Here is a 23,534-nt window from a genome sequence, read left to right as displayed (position 1 = left end):
AAAAAAGTCATGAGAAATGAGTATTTGTAAAGGTGTCGACTGTAATCAGGTGGCTTTATCTCTTCAATGTCCTGTATGTTTAAAACTTGGTATTCAAGGGTCTTTTTTTTGTTCTCAAGATTGTTTTAAAAAAAATTGGGTAAGATTTAAGAAATATATAGAAATAAATTAAAGTTATAGAGTTTTCATAAAGAGATACATAGTTCGGGAAACTGTGTTTTTAATTCATCTTCTAATTTGTTGGTTTTGATAGAAAAATACTTTTTTTCTAACATTATAATCAGAACATATGATCCCTTTCCAAATTTTGCTTATACAGGGACTTTAAGGGCATGTTATCCTCTTTCTCCCCGTAGAAAGGTACCTCTTAATATTAAATTACCAGATTATGCAGAGGATGGGATTCCTCGAAGTGAGCAGGCACAATCTCGAAGTTTTAAAGCAATGATTCTTACAAAAGAGGAGCAACAAGGCATGCGGAAAGTCTGCAAAGTAGTTTAGCTGTTTATGAGTGTAGCACTGATGATTGAAGCTTGCTCGAGAAGTTCTTGATATTGCAGCAGCTGCTTTAAGACCAGGAATAACAACTGATGAAATTGATGAAATTGTTCATATGGCATGTATTGAAAGGGATTCTTATCCAAGTCCTTTGAATTATTATAATTTTCCTAAAAGTGTTTGTACGTATGTGATAAAATCTTTACATTTTTATAAATAGGTTGATTTATTTTAGATCTGTAAATGAGACGATTTGTCATGGCATACCTGATAAATAGTATTTTACTATTATCATCATTATCATTATGTTTTCTGATTTTTTAAGTGTTTTAAAAGATGGTGATATTGTTAATTTAGATGTTACATTATATCATGGAGGTAAATTTTTTAAGAGGAAAAGAGAAATTATGGATTTAAGATGTATTAGGTTTCCATGGGGACTTAAATGAGACTGTATTCTGAAATTTTGTTTTTGAAAGCTAAATATATTGATTTAAATAGTATTATGTTGGAGAAAAGGCGAAGCAAGATGCAGATAGTGTTAGAGTTGTTGAGACAGCTCGCGAATGTTTAGAACGTGCAATAAAAATTGTTAAACCGGGTACTTTGTTTCGTGATATTGGTTCTGTAATAGAGGGTTATGCGAAATCAAGAAATTGTTCAACTGTTAGAACGTAAGTTTTTCTTTCTTAATATGAAAAAAAAAGAGAATTAATGGTAAAAGTTATTGTGGTCATGGGATAAATAAATTGTTTCATTGTTTTCCGGAAATACCTCATTGTAAGATTGTTTTCTCGTCTGTTTTTTTCTGACATTTTTAGATGCAAAAAATAAAGCCGTAGGAATTGCAAAACCAGGAATGTGTTTTACTATTGAGCCAATGATTTCCCTTGGAGTATGGAAGGTAATTTAATCCAATTAATATTTGCATTTATTTAAAAGAAAGGATGTAACATGGTAAGTCTCACGAATATTTTAAAAATCTGGTATTTACTTTGGTGGGCCTGATAATTGGACATCTACAACTAGTGATGGGAAACGAAGCGCGCAATTCGGTAAAGTTATTTATATGATATTAATAAATTTATACATAATAGAGCATACTTTGCTTGTAACTGAAAATGGAGTTGAAGTTCTTACCGCCCGAAATGAAAATTCTCCTGGCGGTCCTATTCCACTATTAGATGCTAAATAATTTTTAATAACGTTTAATCATAATGTAATATTAAATATTAAATAATATGATTTAATTCCATATACGATTTATTTTTATCCATGATTTTTGTGTTTTCCAAGGGTATTATAGTTATTTATATTACTTCTTTTTTTTAGTAGAATTCCGCATAAGTTCTTCGAAAACTCTTCCTTCATCTCCAGGGTCAGGTTGTGTTTCGCAGAATATAGCGCCTATCATTATTAAAGCACGTGCACGTTCTATACGTTTTTCTAAAGGAATTGATTTTGATAATACTTTATCACATACATCTCTAATAATAATAAATATAAAATATTATATTAAATATAAAACCCACCTTAAAACTCCAGAAACCTCAAATTTTGCACCACGCCAACTTGCTAATAATATTTTTCCTATATTATATAAACATCATGTATAAATATTATATAAATAATTAATACCTGTCATTTCTTTTTCTAATTCAGTTTTACGTGTACCATCCCGATCTTCACCTTTTTCTTCCAGCTTAGATAACTGTTCTGCCGTCATCTGTGCATCTAATGCACTTGAAATAGTGCTAAAGATGTCTTTAGCTATAGTTCCTTTTTCTTTTATTTTACTAAAAATGCCACTAATGCCTAAAAATTTTTGAGATTTAAGCAAAGATGTTCCTTTTTGTATATATATTACACCAATAGCTATAATTCGTAAGTTTTAAAAAGCAAATATCACATCTAAAATACCATTTAATAACTCTACGCCAAATGATTCCATTTTAAGAATTTCTGCTTCATACTTAAAATATATAAATTTATAATCAATATAAAAGTTCCAAAAATTACCTTTATTTTTTCTTGAAATGCTTTAGTAGTATGCTCATCTTTTGTACTTTCTGTCCATATATTTAATCGATCTACTAACTTATTCGCAAGATGCTCAACACGCTTTTTTCGTACTGATGCCTTTTCTTTTTCAAAAGCTAATAATTCCTCTTGTTGCTCTTTTGTTAACCCTCTTTTTTTATAACTCTTTTGTGTATTTTTTTCTGTTTCTGATACTGTTGAAACTGGTGATGATGGTGTTGAACATGTAATAGCTTTATCTGCAAATGTTGTTCCAATATTTGACTTTACCGATACATTACTATTTTCATTCTTAGACTTTTTTTCCATTTCTGAGATTTCTAGCGCTTTTGTAAGATCTTTAATTAATGATATTTCACCAATCCTATTTTTATATCTTATATATATATATATATGATATATCAAAAATACATACAGATCAACAAATGCCTCCCCACCAAAAAGATTAGCAAAAAAGTCTGACGGATCACCTGTTTTTCCTTATCAATTCCTTTATCTTTAGTATTTAATCATTTACTAACAAAATCCTTGATCTGGTGTCGCTTCTTTTTTTCCATATATATCATACTTTCTCCTAAGCTCCGGATCACTTAGAACTTGATAGGCCTCTCCAATCTACATTAATATCATGAGTTTAATCCTTTTTTTTTAACAAATACACACTTTTTGAAACTTTTTTCTAGATTCATCTGGATTATCCGGATTTTTATCCGGATGAAACTTAATAGCAAGACGTCTGAGATCCTATTAATGCCTTCCCTCCTATTTATATACTCTTATTATACCTATAAGCCCTTTTAATTGTCAAATTGTCTGCTAATGGGTCCACTTCTAATATATCATAATATTCATGATCAACAACTCCCACTATAATTTATTAAAAATGTTAAATAAAGTGTTATTTTTACTTTTAAAATGTTAATATTTTTTCTTAAGTTTGTTAATTTTTTTAAAGAGATGTTAAGCCGTTCGTAAAAAAATTTAAGTGTTAATTAGTAAGAATAGAATGCAGAGTAAAATGTTAGTATGTATTTTGTAATAATTTTTAGTTTTTTGAAGATAAGAAATGGAATTGTTATTGATAATAGTGTGTATGAAATTTGTATATTTTTGAAGTAGATTTTTTTTGTATATAAAGTTGATAGAAAGAGAATAATATAGTATGAAAAGTATTGTCTTGAAAGCCGATTTATTGTGTCAGTCTTTTTTTTTGAAATTAATAAAGTCAATGGATGATGAAAATGATTTGAAAATGATTTAATATATAAATGTATTTTAATGAGTAGTAAGAAGTATTGTTGTTTGATAATGAGTGAAATATAAATATATATGTGTGTATGTTTATGAAATTGTTGAGTTAAATGTATTTTTAATAGAGAAGTTTTAAAAAATAATAAGTAAAGATGATGAATAAAAAGATTGCGATATAGACGTCCCAAAGGTTTAATATTTCTAATATAGAGTTTAATTGTATCCTTCTTTTTAATGTAAAATCGCCAGGAAAATGACCATGATTAATAAATTGAAAGAGAAGTTTATCTTTTTCTATCCATAAATTATATAACCAATTTTTGAATTGATCTTCATCATCAAGAGGTATTGTATCTACAGAAAATCTTCTTAAGTGCATATGAACATTTTTTGGGAATTGTCCCTCAAAAAGTCTGAAAAAAATAAGTATAATGATATTTATTTGTTAAAAATTTATACATTGACTTTAAAGTATATATATCCTGGGCATAAATATTATGTGTAGTACCCTCGTATCCAATTGTGCAATCATAAAGATATTTTGTAGTTTTATGGAGATTTTTTAAACAAAAATAGAGTCCTTTGATTCTTGGTAATAAGACATAATCCAATACAGGCTATTGAGTATGAATTTTTCTAAAAAAAAAAATAAAACAATTTGAAATACTTACCAGATCATTTTTTTTTACATAAGCTAAGCTTTGATTTTTTGTATATAAAGAAATGTTTGTACCTTCTGGATATAATAGTAATAACATGGATTGATCAGTTAATAATGATAAATCTTTGAAATGATTATTAAATCTTAAATGATCCTCCTTCCAAGATCTAGATAAAAAAACTAATAAGTGATTAGAAAAAAGGATATTGTTTTAAATAACAATAAAAATACTAAAACCAAATGTTTTCATTCCTTAACTTGTGTTAATTATCTAATTATTAAAAAATAAGAAAAAATACCCAGACCAATGATAGGAATTCGTTTTAAACTGTCCTTAAGAACAATAAAAATCCCATTATCTATTTTTTTTAAATATGCAATCCACCAAACATAAAACCAATCAATATAAATCTTCAATTCTGTTTCAATACTGATATATACAACATTCATACATTATACCTGATGATTACTAATAAATATAAACCGATTAACCTCTTCTGTTTCTTCTTTTTTACTTAAATCTTCTTCAAAATCTGATAATATTATTTTCTCTCCATAAAAAATTACATAAGATGGTAATAATAGTTTCGCAACCACAATACACATAATTCCTGCATGTTTCTTTGTTCTTCTCCTAGTTTTATTCATAAATATTGCTTTTTTATATCTTTTTTTATATACATATATCTATAATACCAATTTTGTTTATATTTGCAGGAAAACGTTGCTAAGAGCTGCAGAACAAGAATAGCTATAGATGCACTTATAAATCCAATGAAAACTAATATTCTTCTGATCCATTGACATAGTATTATTGTATTTTTAATCAATTTTTTTTTTGCATATCTTTTTAATAAAAACATATATTTAACCCTTCAAAATCCTCAGATAAATATATAAATATGTTTTATGTCTATAAATAGTCTAAATCTTCTGTTTAAATCCTTAATTTCCTGTTATTATAAAAAAATTTTTGTTCCTTTTTAACAAAAATATTGCTTATTCATATAATGTTTTGTATGAAATTCTGTTAATCTTATAGTTTTTATCTGAAATAATTCAATTATCTACTAATAACAAGTCTTTAAGACTACGATTAACCCTATGTTTACGTATATAAATCTTGTATATTTTATTAAATTTTAATAACTCTTGTTTTTCTTTTTTATTATGTTAATAGATTTAAGATTTGAGGTGGTTTTTTTTTTTTTATTACAGCTATTTTTCTTATTTTTAGACGTCTTATAATGCTTCACTTATTCCTGCACGAGGATCATGGTTACGTATTTTAAGTATTACACTTCGAGATCAAGTGTTATTACCTTTTGCTCAAGGTTTTTTATGGGCAGCAATGGTTATAGGTTTAAACTGGGCTCAAAGAAGTAGCCGTAATCGAGGCTTTTATTGGGGATTAATGGTTAATGAATGGTGGAAGTCATTAAATATGTAGTTATAGCATTAAATAAAATTTATTATTTATGTTTAAAAATAAATTTAAATGTTTGTTTGTACATGTTATTTAAATTATGCTTTTAAAGGATTATAGTAAATATATTTTTAGAGAATGGTATATGGAATCTAATATTATTATTAAATATTTAGATCTGAGAAAAATGAAATAATTAAATTATAATTTTATAAAAGTTATACCTTGATCATATTAAATTTATAGAATATGCATTGTGAAAACAAAGTTAGGAACATTCGAATGGGTATTATATAATTCACATATATAAGTATTGATATATATCCAAAAATTATATATTACTTCCAATGTTTATTGATAATTGATTTTGAATGTATATAAATATTAAATTTATACTTCATTGTTATCTTCAGTTCCATACAAGTCGAATGTATCATAGTCTAATATTTCAGATAATTCGTATTCCATTGAATTATGTATTTTGTGTTATTGTATTGAGTATTTTATATTCTAGCAGATTATTTATCTTCAATTGTATTTGAAGTTTCATGTTCGATTACAATATCTTCTTTATGTTCTTCTGTATTAGATGTATTGTTATATATATCTGAAATTTCTTTGTCTTCATTTTCTACTTCGTCGTCACTATCTAAAATTTCTCTTTTAGAATTAATTTTGGATAATTTTCTTCTTTTTTTCGGTTGCTCAGGTTTAGTATCTTCTTGTTTTTCATCATCATGAGTATCTTGTTCATTGAATTCTTGATTAAAAGATTCTGATTCTTTATTTTCTGATTTTTTTTGTTTATTCTTCTTTAATTTATTTCTCTTTTTTGATTTTCCTTGATCATCTGGTTCCTTGTTCCTTTCTATATCATGTTCTGCCATTTCATATTCTTCTTTCTTTTTCATGGCCCATTCTTTTACTTGTTCTTGCATAAGTCTTCGTTCTTCTGTTAATTCTTTTTGTCTTTTTTCTTCTGAAACACGCAATGCTTCTGCTTCTGCATTTCTTTTCTCTTGTTCCTCTTTTCTTTTTTGTCGAGCACAATCTAACTTTGCTAAATTGTTACTTTCAAATTCTTTTTGTTGTTGTATTGCTCTCTCAAGTTGTCTAAGTGTAGTATTACGACCCATATTAGCACGTTGCTGAATATCTTCTTTAGGATATGGAGGATATTTAGAATTTGCCAGATCTGAAAATGTTTTAATGGCATTGTCCAGATTTTCTAAAGCATATTTTAAATCTTCAATAGACCTTTTATTTTCAGGTAATGTCCTAGCTATTTCAGCAAATTTAAATTGAATAAAAGCAATATTGAAGATAATAGCTGTATTAGAAGGTTGCAGTTTTAATGCTTTTTCTGTAAATTTGAGTGCTTCTTTCAATGCAGAAAGGCTTCTTTCTTCTTTTCCTTTTTGCAACCAAACTTTGCCAAGTGCAGAAAAAGTCATAAGATTGCTACCATTTTGATATTCGTTTAATGCTAATTCATATGCTTCTATTGCTCTAGGATATTGTTTCATTTCAGATAAACAATGGCCCATATTTATATATACTGTCTCATTTTTTAATGTTTCACGAATTTTACTTAATATTAACAAAGCTTTTGCATGTTGTTTATTTTCTGCTAATGCAATAGCAATTCCTTGTGCAGCATATGCATTTTTAGGATCAAGTTGTAAAGCTTTGTCAAAGAATTCTACTGCTTTTTCATACATTTTATGTCTTTTTTCCTTTTCTGCATCAGTAGTAGGACGAAATTCTCGAGCTATACGTAAATGAATATTGCCCATAGCAGTTAATGAATATCTATCATGTTTATCAAAATATTTTAATGTATGAGTATAATGTTTTTGTTCTGGATCTTCTCCTGAAGTTTTATTCCATTTTTGATGACTAAGATACCATCCAAAATATGCTCTGACATCTAAATTACCTGGATTAGTTTCTATAAGATCCTTTATTTTTTTAGATGTATTTTCTGTTCCTTCTCTCATTATTTCCATATGACATAAACGAACACGTGCTAGAAGAAAAGTTAGTAAAGTTTTTTTGGCTCTAAATTATACCTTCTACATAATCTGGATGCCTTTGTAACAATTCTTCGTAAAACTTTTTTGCTTCTTCATAATTTTTAGCTTGTTCTTCACAACGTGCAAGATTATATGTTAATGTTGTTACTAGTGCATCAACATTAATAGTATTATTCTCTTGTTGTCCCATAGAAACGCAATGATTAAGAGCATCTTGATAAAATTTCCTAGCATTTGCAAAATCTTCTTTAATATGATGAAGTACACCTATATTATTTAACAATTGAGGAAGAATATTAGTAGAAAAATTCCGCTCCAGGTCCAATGCACGTTCATATGCTATAATATTATAAGAATTAAATGATAAAAGCGCATGATCTTTACATTCTAAACTAACATTATTGCCTTCTTCTTCACAAAGAGCTGCTAGCGCTACGAAAATTCCAGAACCAGAAAATTCCCTTTGTTCAGAATTATTTATTAAATGTATTGCCCGTTCTAATAGTGATTTTGCTTTTTGTCGTTCTAGTGATTTATCATTTCTTGAGCTTGAAGATAAAGTTTCATGCGTATAGATTGATCCAAGTATGGTAAGTGCTTCTATACACTTAGGATATTGTTCTGTAATTTTTTCAAAAATTAATTTTGCTCCAATAATATCATCTAAATGTTTTTTCCAGTAAATAGTAAAAAAATGTTAATAATTTACCTTGAATAAGCTTTATCTGCCCCATTCCAATTGCAGAAACAACACTACTATCTTTGATACTATATGAATGTTGATATAATCCAGAAGCTTTTTCATAATTTTCCTATTTTAATTATAATGTTTCTAAATATATTATATATATATATATGAACCATATAATGGTATGCTCTTGCCATCAAAAATAAGCTGTTATTTATTAAATAATTTGTATCTGCGTATTGTAATGCTTTTTCTGATAGTTTAATTGCCTGTTTTTTCATAAGAAAATATAGAAAATTGATAATCATTCTTACCATATCCATATTTTTCTTTGAAAAAAAATATGATGCCAAAATGTTTGCAGAATATGGGTCTGTTTGGGATTGTTTGTATGCATTTTGAGCATATCTTAATGATTTTTCGTATTCCTCTAGAAATTCAGATGTACCTGTCTTAGAAGAGGCTGAATCAAGATAATACAATGACAAAAGTGTATTTGCTGATATATTTTTCTCATTCTAAATTAAAAATCGTTAGTAAGCATGTATATATTTATATTTATTTATATAATACCAATTCTAATGATCTCAACCATGCCACTTTTGCATCTTCTTTCATATTTAACTTCCAAAAACAAAGACCTACTCCGATTCTTGGATCAATAACAAAATCCGGCTTAGATGATAAAACCGTTTGATAAAGTTTTAAAGAACCAACATAATTTTTACGTGAAAAAAGAATTCGTGCTTTTCCAAGCATAGCAAACAAATTACATGGATCTGTATTTAAAATATCATCAAAATATTTTCCTGCTTGATCAATTAAACTCTTTTCCCCCGACGATCTCATAATATTCCAAACTGCTAATCATAATTCATTAATCCTAGACTTAATCTTCCTTTTTTCTAAAAAAAAACCTCGTATAAGAATATTTGGCAAAAATGAAAAATCAATTCTATTTGCTTCATTCAACGCCTGCGTCGCCATTTGATGATAATAATCCTTTGTATGACCCTCCGAAACTCCTTCTTTTTGTTCTGCCATTCTAGGTGCCCTTCTTGCTTTCTCTAAATATAATGCTGAAAGCATAGAATATAACGGTAATTTGCTTTCCTTCTGCATATCCACTTTCATCCTTGTATAAATTTCACTTTTTTCAAAATTTTTTATTCTACCTTTCAATCCCCGTATTAATATATGGATCGCCTGATCTATATATCCTTGACGTCTATATTCATACTATGCCCCATATTAACTAATATAAAACTTAAATCCTCTTATAATATACTGAAAACTGGACCCAAAACTCTTTTGATGCATTTTCACACTCTAAAATTTCACAAAGTTCCTCTGAATCCTCTGGAAGTGTTGTGCAATCAATTTCAACAAGTTGCCCATGATCCTTAAGAGGAACCTCTATAATTCTATGCTCTTTTTCCTGTATTTTTTCTTGTTTATTAATATCTTGAGATATTGGCAGAGTATTCATTTGCTGCGGTCGTTAGAGGAGGTTAAGAGGTTAAATAAGAGGGTTTAATAGAGGAAATGAAAAAGATAAAGAAATATACATAGATTAATGATAAGATAAATGAATTTTTTATGAAAGAAATGAAGTTTAGTTTTTTCTTGGAAAAAAGAATAAGATTTGATAGATGTAAAGGGTTTAAAGATGAGAAGTTAAAATAAGATAATGAAATAAAAAGTATGTAGAAGAATGTATTGTTAACATTAGTAATTGTATTAAATGATGTATTAATTTTAACAATTGTTTTTATTGTTTATAGTTGCATCGTTTAAATCGAGAAGTTTTTCCATATATGAGCAATAATCAAAGATTGGACATCCGCGATCTTCATCATCAATTTCGACATCATTTCCTTGTAATTCGGGCATTTGAGAAATTAGATATTCAACTTCAGCCGATGGAATTAAAGATTGTCGTAGATCTAATTCGGTAACATATGGCTTTAAAATAGTTAGTTAGAATATTTTATATAAAAAATGAATATAAAAATACTTTTCCATCTGCTACGTCTCTGAATGCTAAAAGAACTTGATCTGGTGAATCATGATCTTCCATTTCATCAACCTTTAATTGTTTTAATATAAATATTAAAACGATAGATTAATAATTACCAAAAAATCGATAAATTGATTATATGTAACAACACCGGTTTCATTGCTTGCTTTTGCAATGATATCTTCCATTTCTTGTTCATCATAAGCAAGACCAAGAGCAGCCAATGCTGCAGTAAATACGTCTCCTTGTAATGCATTGATTCCATAACGATCAAAATGTTTAAAGACACAATCAAATTCTTTCATTTGTGCTGAAGTAAGATTTGTTTTTTGACGAGTTGTAATCTAAAATTTTAATCTTTAAAAATAAAAATGTAAATGTTTATACCTGATTCTCAATGAATTGTATTTTTTTGTGAATCAAATCTGACGCTAGGTCTAATTCATATTCTAAATCATCATATGAAAAATTTGTATAATCATTTTCTTCAATTTTGGCTTCTTTGCATTCTTCTTCTAAACGTTTTAATTGTAATAATTCACCTCGAAGAGGAGTAACATGTTCTTTAAGAAGGTTAATCTTGTCTAATTGTTCTTCAAGATCGCCTTTAAGCCCGCTAATTTCAATGGATAATGTATTAAGCATTAATGAAAAGTCGTTTGCCCTTTCAGCAAATGATTGACGAAGTTTTTCTTTAATACTATAAATAAAATAAGCATTATGATTATAAAAAGGTTTTATTACTCTTTAATTTTATCATTTATTTGTTTCGATCTCTGAACCTCTGCTTTCATAAGTTCTTTCCAAATAATATTTAAATCTTTTAATTCTAAACCCTTTGGAGGAATATAAATCTTTAAGCAATAGGTTCTAAGTTTTGTTTGAATATCATGAATTAAAGATTCTAAATCATGTTTTAATTTAACCCAATCTCTTTTTAATGTTTTTTTGTATTCATTAAATTCTAATGATTGACGTTTTGCATCTGCATAAGAATCATCAAAACTTGACATATCCCATAACGTTTGCATCTTAATGATTGAATTAATTAACTACATAACATTAGAAATATTAAACAAACAATATGAAAAATAATACTTCTTTCATTTTTTCCTCATATTCTTTTTGCATGTTAGATGCTGATTGCATTGTTTTCGCAAACTTTTCAACCCTTCGTCCTGCTGTTTCTACTTTATCTATAAAATGTTATTAATCCAAATATTTCAAAGTTTATTCAAACCTAAAGTAGAGAAAGCATGAAAATATTGAGCAATATATGTCATAACTGATTTTTCATCCGGTTTACTAACATCGCAAATATCTTCTACATCAAGCAATTGCTAGATTAAATTAACATTTTTCTTCATCCTTTTTTTCTTATTTTTACTGGAATTCCTATAAATTTAGAGGCTACCTCAAATGCCATTGATATGTTTTTTCGATGATCTCTAACATCCAATTCATGAAAATTCAATAGATCCGGTCGATGCTTGTGAATCAACGCACAACTTACTTAATTAGTTTCCTATAAAAAAATAAAATTTCTTATATATATATACAATGAAAGCCCATCTGTCCAACTTTAAAAAAATTATTATAAATCTTCTTATATCATTCTCATTAATCTTTTACCTAGTAGTAAAATCACATATATTTACATTCTCATATTCTGCCGTTTGTCTTTGACACCAAAGTAATAACCCTTCTTTAGCCGTATACCCTTCCTCACTAAATTATTAGATTTTTTTTTTCTAATTATACAGAAATAAACTTTATATCTGCAATTGTAAATCTCAATATAAGCGTCCATAATAATCCAAGAATTAATTTCAAATTTCCATCAATAATATCTATCAAAAATAAGACTCCTATCTTTTTAAAACACCATTCAACCCTCTGCTCCAATATTCGTAAGAGGTATTCCTTTAGATTTTATATAATCTAATGCCTTATTCACGTTCTCCGCTTTTTGAATACGTAAACGCGGATTTCTATTATATTTTCCAAGTGTTTCATCTCCAATAATCTCCTAACCCTATAAATCTATAATTATACTTTCATACCCTACAAACCAGTAGATTTATCAGTCGTATACCGTCTGAAAGATCTGTTTTAAGACTAACTGCTGGTGGTAATTCGTGACCTGAAAGCTTTGTATTTACCCTATTTTTTCCAATTAAAAGCCTCATTTATGCTACAAATACTTACCATTTAGTAAATGTCTTGTGCTGAACGTCTTGCCATGAACGATCAAGCAGAGACATCCTTTTTATGCTTTGTTTCTTTCTTATAAAGTGTTTGGTTGAAAATACAATCTTCGTCGTTGATGTCGGTTCATCACATAGTTTCCATGGAAACTGTTGTTATGACAACTCGGGCTAAGCTTATAAGGGATAGTAAGGTTATCGATAATCTTATCAGAAGAATGGAGGGAAGAATGGAGGGGGGGAGGAATGGGGGGGATTGGAGGAAGAGAAATTGTATTATATTAAGAGAAATTATATTAGATAAATTATATTATTTTTTTTTGATAGTATTTTTTATAATTTATTAAGAATTGTGTTTTTTTTAGAGTAATTTTTGTTAAAGTTATGTTTATGAAAAAAGATGAGAATTAAGTAGTTGGAAGTAGTTGGAAGTAGTTGAATTGTTAGTTTTAATGTTATATTAGAAAAAGAATTGAATAAATTGTGGTTATTTTTAATAATAAATTGTGGTTATTGTTATTAATAAATTGTATTGTTATTAAAATTATTTGTATTATTTTTAATAAGTTGTAGTTATTTTTAATAAATTGTAGTTATTCTTAATAAGTTGTAATTATTTTTAATAAATTGCATTATTATTATTATAATTATTTGTTAAATTTTATAAAAAGTTTAGTTTCTCTTTATAAAATTAGAATTTAGTTTTTATTTTTGAAAATATTATCAAGGTTAATAAGAAAATCATTTAAAGAATGAAAAAAATAAAGAATGAAAAAAATAGTGAAAAGATTATTTAAAGAAAAGATTATTTAAATAATGAAAAAAAATAATTTTTTAAATTATATTAATTAATTTTTTTCTTTTTTTTTAGTTTAATGCTATTTTTTTGTATGCCTTATTTTTGTATTATTATTTAATATATATATATATATGCTTTTTTATGAATTTTTAAAATTATCTGTATCTTCATAGTTTAATATTTCAGAATCAGTGCTCTTCTTCATAACTTTCAAGTATATAGGTGTATCTATAGATTTTTGATTTTCTAAAGCATGACGTCCTTCATTTATAAGATGTTTTGTAAGTTTAAGTGCTTTTTTTAAAGAGTTTGTAAAAAATAAAGAGTTATCTATAAATTTTTGAAAATTTGTTATAGAAGAACTTGAATTTTGAGATAATTGAGAACAAGTGTCATTTTCTTCAGAATTTGATGTAGAATCTGTAGTTGAACTTGTAATAGATATATTATCTGGAATAATTTTTTTACGTAAAGCTTTAATTTCAGACATTTGACGACGAGATTGTTTCTCTAATGTATTATTTAGAGCAATCAATGATGTATTAGAGATTTCTAGATCAAGTATCTAAAATAATAAGAGATAAATGCCAATTTTCAAAGAATATTTACTTTTCTATTTGTACGAGCAAATTTTGTATAATCTGATTCTTCTGTCAATGCATGACCTAATGGAATTTTTGAAGTTTTAGAAATATTTTGAGGTGATTTCTCTATTTCGTTATTTATAGGAAATGTGTCATTTATATACTGAATATTTGAAAGATTTTTTATATTTGTACTCTTTATTTCTCTTTTTGACGGAGATCCTAATGGAGTTTTATTTCTTGATGAAATAATAGATGATTCATCATAGTTATCTTTTGATATTGGTTGAATCGATTTCGAAGAAACAGGTAAATTTGAATTTGGTGATAATAAATAATGATCCTGTGATATATGGCTTTCATTTGCATAAAAATATTTTGGAAGCTGCTGCTTTTCTGGAGATGTATTTTTATGTTGAGATAATTGTGGAGAGACTTTTGAATCTTTTGTAAAACATATTTCAGATAAACTTTTTTGCTGTCTAAATTCATTTGCATAAAAAAATTTACTTTCTTTTCTAGTGTGATATATTTGTCTTTCAAACTCTGTTGAAATATTTTCTTTTACAGGATATTGATCTAAATGAAAATTTTGTCTAATATTTAAATTCGAACGAATCTCTTGACATCCGGAAAATATTCCCTGTTCATTTAATTCATCATTATTATATATATCCTGTTCATTTTGAAAAAATGATTGAACCCGTTTTCGAGGCGATTGAGATGCTGATTGTAGCAAGTTATTAGATACTTGTGCACAATAATTTTCTACTTTTCTAGAGTCTTTTATTTGGCTATTTAAAGACTTGTCTTGTGTTTCTGTTTGCTTTATATCTTTATTAATATTTTTTAATCTTAATAGGCTCATAATTAATATCAATTGTGCCCGTTTTTACTGCTTTTTAATCCCGGAAAAAACGAAATTACCAAAATATATGTCCATTATTCAATAAAAAGCACTGTAAAGAAGCTTTTATGGGCTCTTTTATGCCTATTTTGCCCTTCTTTTCTTACACTTTACCATATTAACTTTTTTTGACGTTGCAGGTTGCTATGGCAATGACAACCAGATAATATGGTAAAATGTATATATTTTTAAAATTTTTCAAATATTATGCAGAAATGTATGTTATTCCATGTTTTTTTGTCAATTTATGAATGGATTTTATGTTTTCCTCTTTTTTTCCAGGATTTTATATAAAACCGTCTTTTTTTTTGGATACAAAAGATGTTTTCTGAGCAAGTTATTTTATACAGTAAAATATTAAAATAATATGGAAAATATGTATTTTATCTAGAAAATATTCTATTTAATAATCGTTTATATCCGTATTTTTTAAAATTATCCATAGAAAATATATCCGGATTTTTAATAAACTTGTCTTTAATATTATTTAATAGGTTTTTTACATAAAAAAAGAGATATTCATGGACATTTGTCAAAGACTTTTATTCTTATAGCTTTATTGGTATTTATTTTTGAAGATGAATAGAATGGATGAAGTCAATATATCTAAAAAAACAGAAAATATTGCTTTAAAATGTCTAAAAAAGAGTTTTGAAGATCAGTTTGGGAGTGTTTGTAAGTTTTTTGAAGTAAAAAGTGAAGAAAAAAAATTGTGTCAAGTGCCAAAATTATCAGAAAAAATACAAGACAATGTTATAAAACAAAGTTGCTATCTTCAGTTTTGTATATTTCTATGAATAATGTGTATTTAGATGGAAATTCTGAGGAATTTCCTGAAGTTATTAATTTTATTGAGAAAAAGGCAAAATCAAGTAAAAATACAGAATTTCATTCTTTTATGGTAAAATATGAGCTTTTTTTATGAGGAACTATGTTTATAAATATGGTATAGTCGTCTAAATTGCCAAATTTTTATGAAAAAAGAAAGTCTATTAAAGAAGTAGATAAAAGGCAGGATTTGGATTATAAACAATTAAAAAATGATATTGCTTTACAAAGATTATTAAGGGAATGTCATTTGTTAAAGAAGGGATCAGATAGTTCTACATTTTCTCTTGAACCTGTTGGAAAACAAAGACATAAAATTATTGAAAATAGAATTAAATTATTAGGTGGCAAAGAAATTAAAGAAAAAATTCCTTTCAAAATAAGATTAGGGATGAAACTTAAAGCAAAAATTAGAAGTGATATTGCTAAGAAAAAAGCTAAAGAATCTGGTCTTGTTAGAGCACTTCCTGCACCTAAATCTAAAGCGAAACATAAACGAAATTATGGGTTAAATGAAATTAGGATTGGGAAATATCATAAAGGAATGATTACATTAAGTGAGAAGGATATAAGGAAAACTATATCTACACCTGTACTTAATAAAAAAAATAAGAAGCGTGGAAATAATAGGAAATTTGTTTAATATTATAGGAGGGTTTTATTGATATTTTTTGTAATGTTTTTTGATTTATATTAAACTAATTATTAGTTAATGTTTAAAGTATGGATACTTAGATACAACTAAATAAATGAAACTGCAAAATTAACTTATAATAAAACAATAATGGGTAGTATTATCTAAAAATAAAATAGAATTTAGTATTAATATACAAAAAATTATAAAATGGGTTATCTAGCTTAATAATGGTGTTGTTATTTGTTCAAATAATTAATAACTAAAATAATATTTGTTCAGGTTTTATTCCTCAGATTTGTTTTTTTCTGATAATAATACATTGTTACTATTGTTAAAAATGGGTTAAGTTTTTTTCATGTGAAAATTTTAGTTCATGTCTTGATCTTGTGTGCCTTTTAATATTGTTGAAGAATATTTATCTGAAACATCTTCAGCGTAACCATTTGCATTTTCTTTTTTATTAGAATTACTTGATTTCTGCATATTTTTCTCCTTTTTCTTACTAATGACTTTTTCTATATATGTATAACTAAATTCCTTAATCTTCTTTTTTTTCGTGCTGCTTAATTCATAAACATTTCTTATTTCATGACCTGGTCTCATTTCTTTTTTGACCAATATTTCTACAATCTATTACAAATAAGATATTTATGTTTTGATTTTATTTTTTTTTCATACTTCTTTAGCTCGTTTCTTAATTTCGTCTTTTCCAAGTTCATCCTGAAATTTTGTAATTACATTTGGTACATACTTAGCAAACTAAAGTTCTCATTAATTTCATTGCATATTTAAATATAATCAATTTTACCGTTTTTATAAGTATTTTTTCTAAAGGAATTTTTTCTTTTTTATTTATATTTGATGAATGCTTGTGATCTTTTCTTTTGCTTGCATTGTTTTTATTGCTCCTAGGATCATGTTTAGAAGCATTGTTTTGTCGTCCCATTAATTTTGCATTAGCTTCATCAATAATTTTTTGTAAATCAAGAGAACTGTTATTAAATGACACTACAGGTGGTGGAGGTGGTGGAGGTGGTGGTGGTGGTGCAGCCTCAAGTGGAAATTCCCATTGTACTTTGTCTCCGCAATAATAATATGGTTTATCATCTTGAGTTTTCGCAACTGACCATCCTGGAGGTAAAATACGGGCATTTTCTTCAACATTGCGAGGTCCTCTTAATTTATGCCCTCGAGGATCTGGATCATCAGAGAAACGTGAATCAGGCCTCCAAAACCTTTCTCCTCGAAATGATTGTGCCTTATTTGTAGCATAGTTATCATAATTTTTAGATCTAGAAAAACGAGAATATCGTTCATTAGAAATTGGGCTGCCTTGAGAGCCTGGTGATTGATACAATCTTGAACCACTATCGCTAGTATCTGAATCAGAGTAAATCGTTTCTGTTTGTTGTACTTTCTGCAAAACTTAGTTAACAATCTTATGAAAAAAATATACTCATACAGGTTTTTTTGGAATCCGATATGCCATTGATAAATTTCCCCATTCTTTAATAAGCTAATCATAATGGTTAAGATATTTAATAATGATAATAAATATATTACTTGTTGAGCTGTCTTTCTCAATTCTTCATTTTCATGAGATGCTAAAATCTGAATAGTTGTTTCTATTTTTGAACTAGAAATCTTATTTTTTGTAATTCTCGGCCATCTTAAAAAAATATTAAGAATCTAAATTTATAAAAAAATTGAATTTGAAATATATAATAGTTTAAACCATGTTAGAAATATCAAAATCTTCTTTCCAGTCACGAAGAACAGAACCGAGAATTTGATATCCATGCATCTTCATTACTCTTCTTTGAACACTGAGATCATTACTTGACTATAGATGATTAGAAAATATTGATAAATTGAACTAATACATACATGGATTCTTAATAGAAGTCTATTTATAATCCATCGTTCTTTGCATTGAAGCAAAGCACTCATTATCTTTGTCACTCCGTTTTCATCTACTGGAGTAGATTGCATAGAACTGTAATATTCTTCGTCTGTTTCTCCTTTCTTTTTCTTTCGAATTTTTTTTGCTGATGAAAAATCCCAGAAATCTAAGTTTTCAAATCCCAAAGCTAAGAAAATTAATCAATCAATCATTATCTCTTTTTTATCAATTTTTCCATACCTTTCAGTATATTTTGAGGTATTTTTGAATGAAATTCTGTCTGAGTCTTTCCCCCAATGATCCCGATACATCCAGGTTCTTCGCAATAACATGGTTGTGCTATAGTTCTGAAATAATTATCAATCAATGAAAAATAAGGTTTATAAATTATACCCATATCGATCAACATTATAATCAAATGTCAATTCTTCTCCTTTTATTATATTACGCTTACAAAAAATACCTATGCGTAACTTTGTTCCTACAACCCACTTGTCCACATAACAATTGGGAGAACATGAGTGATTTAAAAATCTCGAAAGTCCTCCTTTTCTTGTAGCATCAATATACTCTCCTCTTTGTAACATCATAAAATAAAAATGTTTTATATTTTCTTCTGAATATATTTTCATTCTTCTTCGAAACTTCCTTTCATCTATAACCTCTCCTATATATTCACATACAAATTGACCTGATTCTAAATCAGAATTCGCCCTAATACCATACCCCTTCTTCTTTGTCTTAATCACATCTATATCCGAATATTGTCTTAATTTAAATCTTCGATTTTGACAATCTTCCCCACAATTACAATCATCCGTACATTCAACTGATGTCAATCTGTTAATACAATCAGAATTTTTGTCGCATGCTAAATTTTTTGTTCCATCTTGATATTTTCGTTAAAAAAAAAATATACAACATTCCACTAACCCCATTCTGATTTACACTCACATGTCATAATCTCTTCTTGTCCTGACTCCCCTAGGTCTTTAGAATGATATATATTACAAAAATGCTCCTCAAATGATAAAAGTGCCTCTTCTTTTGCCGATGGAAGATCATTATATAATTTCACCATCTTCTGTTGTTTCTTTGCGTCCATTGGCTTACCATATCCGCCTCCATTATTCTTATCATATCCTTGTGCGTATTCTACTTGAGATTCCGTCATATTTTCTACTCCCTCTTCAAATCCTCCAAATGTATCTTTATTATCCTTCTTCTTCGTAGACATTGTATAAATATCTTCATGTTTAAGACTTCTCCTCCTCTTATTTCTCTATTTACCTGGAACTCCATATTCCTGTTCTTCCCATTCATCTTGCCCCCAAATATCTTCTATCAGCTGATCTTCTGACATTCTATCCTGTCCATATGAATGTTCATAATCATATGAATAAGCCGTCATTTCTTTTAATCCTCTTTAAAATATATTAAATATTATTGATTTCACTATTTATTAATAGTTAGTTTTTGTTCAAAAAAATTATGAAAATACATATAAAAAACAAGTCTATACTGTATTATTCTGTGATAAATCCTTATAATTCATCTGTATAGACAAGTTCTGACTTGTTAATAAGTTATTAAGATTTTTCTAATTTTTAGTAGTCGTCAAAAATTGGCTCGTAGTGTGTGTCGAAGGTGGTTGGTGGTGGTGATATATATATAGAGGGGGGTAAAATAGAATAATTAAGTATTAATAGATGCAAGAAAAGAAGGTCGGGGTATATGAATAGATCAAGAATAAAGTGTGTAATAAGTTGATTAAATGATATATCGTTGTCGTAAATGTTGTTGGTTTTCAGGGAGAAGGGTTGACATAATATTATCCCAATTGCCTAGTATTGCTTTATATCCTCTTAAAATCTGTAAAAGTTAATAGATAGGGATAGAAAGGATGTATAAAAGAAACCTTTGAAAACATGTCGTTAAGTTCGGGGGAAGGTTTTTGAAATCTAGCAATAGCAGACATGAAATCGGGAAGAACATCAGTCATAGCTTCAGGATTTCTAGAGATGGATGCACATAAACCTCGAAAAGCAGAATCCTTTTCTTCGTTATCATGTACATTCATTAAAGCAGCACACCATGGTTTAGCGAAATTTCGAAGATTTGGAGCTACTGAATCAGGGCATACTAAACTTAGTCTACCTATGGCTATAGCGCAATTTTCGAGAACGCTTGGCAGTGAATTAGGTTCTTTGAGTAATTTAATTAACCGATTTAATAATGGATTTGCGTAAGGCAACATTTCGAGACCTATTTTAATGAATGATGAATATTTTAGTTATAAAGAATGAAAAAAACTAACCCATTTTTAAAGATATTTCTCCAGAAGACCATGCTGCATTGCTATAAACACCGAACGATTCATGCTGTAAGTCCAATTGTCCAATTAGTTCTGACATGAGGGGTGCTATATATGGTTTAATATGGTGAAAACAAAAAATTGATAAATCTCCAAGCAATGCATATGATGATTGTCTAACTTCTGGTGATGGATCTGTAATGCAAATTGATAATAGTTGTACAAGAGGAGGCTCAGCCTGCATAATTAAGTATTCAAAATTGGTGCCGAGGCCTTCTACAAGGCCACTTAATAAATCAAGAGATGTTACAAGAAAATTTTTATCAGGTATATCGAGTCTTGGATCCTGGTTATATGCATTTAGTTGTATTAAGGTTTTATGTATAATGGATATGCAGCGAGAAAATACTGGTTGTGCAAATGGCATAAATCCATCACCTAAAGCGACAGTAACAGATGATAAACACTAAATAATTAATCAATATTTTTTAAAATATCTAAGTCAAATTAACCTCTAGTAAAGGGAAAAGATTTCGATCATCGTCAGCAAGAGAATCCCATTTTTCAATAAGAGGTGGCATCAAAAGATCAATATATTCTTTTTTGTTTAAAGCTTGGCCTACAGAATTTGTAAGGGTTTGCAGTGCGTCATATAATATAAGAAGATTTCTTTGTTGATATTTTTGAAATGCCATAACCAAAGCATGAAGAATGGGATTAAGATAAGGGATAAGAATTGGTCCAGTTTGTTCTTCAAGATTAGCTAAAGCGCTACATCCAGCCTTTTGAACACTTTTATTGTTATCTAGTACCATACGCAGCAACTATATAAAGATTAGGAAGAGAATGTTTAATAATGAAAATGTAACCCCTTCTAAAAGAGTAACAAAATATTTTTGTCTTTCTTCTTCAGATGGTAAAAAAGCTGCCCATCTAGCATATCTTCCTAGTGTCCAGCATGTCATTTGTCGCATTAAAGGCTAAATTATGTTAGAAAAATAGTTAAAAATTAAATATTACTTTAGGATCATTTAATAATGATATAAGATAAGGAAATAGTTCTGGCAAAAATTTTTCCATATCTTTAAAACAGCCTAGATGCATTTAGAAGATAAATAAATAATAAACGAATACCTTCTGCGAGAGCTCCTAAAGAAAGTACACCTGCTTCCCTTATTTTCCAATCTTCATTAAAAATATTTTGCCTTAAATATGGCATAGAAATTTCTAAAAGTTTATTATGGTATACTGTGGAAAGAACATCAAAAGCTGCAGCAGAACATTTTCTCAAATTCCATTGAGAGTAGGCTTCATCATCGCTTTCATCATAATCATAATCGCTTTGATCGAAATTATTATCATCATCAAGTCTTGGAATTTTTTGAGAAGATTCATCGTATATGTGCTGGTTTTCATGAACTTTTGCTTTTGCATATTGAGGCTTAATATCTTCCGGTTTATCCGCAATATGAGTATCATCTTCATCTCCTCCTAATGTTAAAATATCTAATTCTGAATATACCATCCCCTTCAACAAAATAGGCACAATTCGATCAAGATATTGTTCTAATGGTACTTGAAGCTCCGGTTGCTCCGCAACAGCTAACCAAAATTCACATGCCTCCAATGCAACATTTTCATCTGAATCTGATGTACAATAAAGCATGTATTCAACAATGCTATTAAACGATGGAAGAATTTTGTCCGACTTTATATCAAGTAACATAACCAAAGCTTGACATACATTTTTTCTTACATCTGGTGTACTATCTGTCGCTGATTGAAAAAGCTTTGTAAGAAACATATCTATATGAGCAAAAAGCGATTGAGATTTAGTCAAAATAAACTGATTAAGACAGAAAAACGCATCCGCCCTAATCTTCGGATTCTTCGAATCCGTATATGAAAGAAATTTAGGAATCATAAAATTTAATGGACGTTCCCCATTATATTCTTGATCTAGTTCTCGAGACGAATCTTCACATATTTTCGTCATAGCACTAAATGCCCCCTACAAAAAAAAATACATATAAAACTTGTTTCCTCTTCGAATTAATCAATCTATTACCTCCTGTGTTAAAACATCCGGGCTTTCCATCATTTGCATAAGTTTGGGCAGAATCTCCGGGCAATTTATAATACCCCCCTTCCTAATAATAGTCGTAATTAAATTCCCCGCAATACTACGGATAAGTTGTTGCTGATCTGAAAGCCCATTGATAGACGCTTCTTTAAGATATATTAAATCATCCACTGGTATTTGTGAAAAAAACATATTGACATTATTCTTAAGAAGTAATCCTGCTGTAGATCTAACTGAAATATCCGATCCATCTGCTTCCAGGAAAATATTAGCTAAATATTTATTAAAATCCGGGATTTTTTGTGCTTCTTCTAGATGCTATATAAACATTAGAAATTTCCCCCCTCAAAAAACCCCTCAAAACCCCCTTCCCCTACCATCATCGCCTCATTTCTACATACTGAATCCTCTGAAATAGAGTTCTTAAGAACTCGTATAAGCTGAGAATTTATTTCTATCCGTGGTTTCCATGAACTCGCCATTTCTTCTCTGCCTTTTTACCCCTTAAAATACCTCAATTATACTCCCTTTTTTCTCTATAATTTGCTTGTTATTTCTCTTTTTTTTTGTCTCTTTTTATTGATTTTTTGATTTCTGGTTTTTAAGCTTAAAAATTTGCTCGAAAACGCCCTTCAAATTTCTATCTGCCAGA

General features: G+C 28.1%; 10 protein-coding genes across 10 annotated transcripts; 3 read left to right on the top strand and 7 right to left on the bottom strand.

Annotated features, from left to right (window-relative positions):
* Nucleotides 1-16: 16 nt before the first annotated feature.
* Nucleotides 17-1,693, top strand: T552_02397 (methionine aminopeptidase, type I; the record flags this gene model as incomplete). Its single annotated transcript, XM_018370941.1, has 12 exons — nt 17-139; nt 181-239; nt 285-492; nt 533-684; nt 734-775; nt 824-876; nt 926-951; nt 1,000-1,172; nt 1,223-1,278; nt 1,320-1,393; nt 1,461-1,553; nt 1,598-1,693. 12 exons carry the CDS (start codon nt 17-19, stop codon nt 1,691-1,693), a joined length of 1,155 nt encoding a protein of 384 aa, XP_018225461.1.
* Nucleotides 1,694-1,813: 120 nt separating this feature from the next.
* On the bottom strand, nt 1,814-3,406 carry T552_04161 (hypothetical protein; the record flags this gene model as incomplete). Its single annotated transcript, XM_018372212.1, has 9 exons — nt 1,814-1,985; nt 2,031-2,088; nt 2,137-2,373; nt 2,419-2,470; nt 2,518-2,902; nt 2,954-3,008; nt 3,060-3,153; nt 3,202-3,274; nt 3,324-3,406. Coding segments are annotated over 9 exons (1,209 nt in total), but the record flags the coding sequence as incomplete, so codon positions are not given.
* A 501-nt stretch (nt 3,407-3,907) lies between these two features.
* Nucleotides 3,908-5,098, bottom strand: T552_04160 (hypothetical protein; the record flags this gene model as incomplete). The annotated part of the gene is made up of 6 exons (XM_018372211.1): nt 3,908-4,202; nt 4,249-4,406; nt 4,461-4,630; nt 4,682-4,702; nt 4,750-4,861; nt 4,910-5,098. 6 exons carry the CDS (start codon nt 5,096-5,098, stop codon nt 3,908-3,910), a joined length of 945 nt encoding a protein of 314 aa, XP_018225459.1.
* A 477-nt stretch (nt 5,099-5,575) lies between these two features.
* T552_02395 (hypothetical protein) lies at nt 5,576-5,945 on the top strand. Its single transcript, XM_018370940.1, has 2 exons — nt 5,576-5,644; nt 5,688-5,945. The coding sequence occupies exons 1-2, from the start codon at nt 5,621-5,623 to the stop codon at nt 5,898-5,900; spliced, it is 237 nt and encodes a 78-aa protein (XP_018225458.1). The 5' UTR covers nt 5,576-5,620; the 3' UTR covers nt 5,901-5,945.
* Nucleotides 5,946-6,394: 449 nt separating this feature from the next.
* T552_02394 (hypothetical protein) lies at nt 6,395-10,089 on the bottom strand (the record flags this gene model as incomplete). Its single annotated transcript, XM_018370939.1, has 9 exons — nt 6,395-7,905; nt 7,949-8,251; nt 8,297-8,575; nt 8,622-8,724; nt 8,774-8,869; nt 8,915-9,118; nt 9,174-9,463; nt 9,518-9,839; nt 9,889-10,089. 9 exons carry the CDS (start codon nt 10,087-10,089, stop codon nt 6,395-6,397), a joined length of 3,309 nt encoding a protein of 1,102 aa, XP_018225457.1.
* A 223-nt stretch (nt 10,090-10,312) lies between these two features.
* On the bottom strand, nt 10,313-12,928 carry T552_02393 (hypothetical protein). Its single transcript, XM_018370938.1, has 14 exons — nt 12,829-12,928; nt 12,693-12,783; nt 12,514-12,649; nt 12,392-12,470; nt 12,253-12,348; nt 12,180-12,200; nt 12,008-12,128; nt 11,861-11,960; nt 11,719-11,816; nt 11,365-11,672; nt 11,008-11,320; nt 10,737-10,964; nt 10,618-10,689; nt 10,313-10,565 (listed from the first exon to the last, which is right to left on the bottom strand). Exons 1-14 carry the CDS (start codon nt 12,882-12,884, stop codon nt 10,359-10,361), a joined length of 1,926 nt encoding a protein of 641 aa, XP_018225456.1. The 5' UTR covers nt 12,885-12,928; the 3' UTR covers nt 10,313-10,358.
* A 791-nt stretch (nt 12,929-13,719) lies between these two features.
* Nucleotides 13,720-15,124, bottom strand: T552_02392 (hypothetical protein). The gene is made up of 2 exons (XM_018370937.1): nt 14,236-15,124; nt 13,720-14,191 (listed from the first exon to the last, which is right to left on the bottom strand). Exons 1-2 carry the CDS (start codon nt 15,076-15,078, stop codon nt 13,766-13,768), a joined length of 1,269 nt encoding a protein of 422 aa, XP_018225455.1. The 5' UTR covers nt 15,079-15,124; the 3' UTR covers nt 13,720-13,765.
* Nucleotides 15,125-15,658: 534 nt separating this feature from the next.
* On the top strand, nt 15,659-16,634 carry T552_02391 (hypothetical protein). Its single transcript, XM_018370936.1, has 3 exons — nt 15,659-15,882; nt 15,930-16,018; nt 16,070-16,634. Exons 1-3 carry the CDS (start codon nt 15,696-15,698, stop codon nt 16,586-16,588), a joined length of 795 nt encoding a protein of 264 aa, XP_018225454.1. The 5' UTR covers nt 15,659-15,695; the 3' UTR covers nt 16,589-16,634.
* Nucleotides 16,635-16,902: 268 nt separating this feature from the next.
* On the bottom strand, nt 16,903-19,942 carry T552_02390 (hypothetical protein). The gene is made up of 11 exons (XM_018370935.1): nt 19,776-19,942; nt 19,419-19,733; nt 18,879-19,374; nt 18,726-18,832; nt 18,470-18,672; nt 18,318-18,425; nt 18,146-18,271; nt 18,045-18,098; nt 17,391-17,999; nt 17,261-17,341; nt 16,903-17,212 (listed from the first exon to the last, which is right to left on the bottom strand). Exons 1-11 carry the CDS (start codon nt 19,894-19,896, stop codon nt 16,949-16,951), a joined length of 2,484 nt encoding a protein of 827 aa, XP_018225453.1. The 5' UTR covers nt 19,897-19,942; the 3' UTR covers nt 16,903-16,948.
* Nucleotides 19,943-20,209: 267 nt separating this feature from the next.
* Nucleotides 20,210-23,422, bottom strand: T552_02389 (hypothetical protein). The gene is made up of 9 exons (XM_018370934.1): nt 23,260-23,422; nt 22,868-23,200; nt 21,934-22,810; nt 21,820-21,893; nt 21,669-21,779; nt 21,312-21,623; nt 20,803-21,265; nt 20,404-20,750; nt 20,210-20,357 (listed from the first exon to the last, which is right to left on the bottom strand). The coding sequence occupies exons 1-9, from the start codon at nt 23,362-23,364 to the stop codon at nt 20,256-20,258; spliced, it is 2,724 nt and encodes a 907-aa protein (XP_018225452.1). The 5' UTR covers nt 23,365-23,422; the 3' UTR covers nt 20,210-20,255.
* Nucleotides 23,423-23,534: the final 112 nt, after the last annotated feature.

Source organism: Pneumocystis carinii (genome assembly GCF_001477545.1).
Source record: "Pneumocystis carinii B80 chromosome Unknown supercont1.10, whole genome shotgun sequence".
Taxonomy (NCBI): Eukaryota; Fungi; Ascomycota; class Pneumocystomycetes; order Pneumocystales; family Pneumocystaceae; genus Pneumocystis; species Pneumocystis carinii.
The sequence above is the reverse complement of the archived record's forward strand: the minus strand, read 5'-3'. Positions and strand labels throughout refer to the sequence as shown.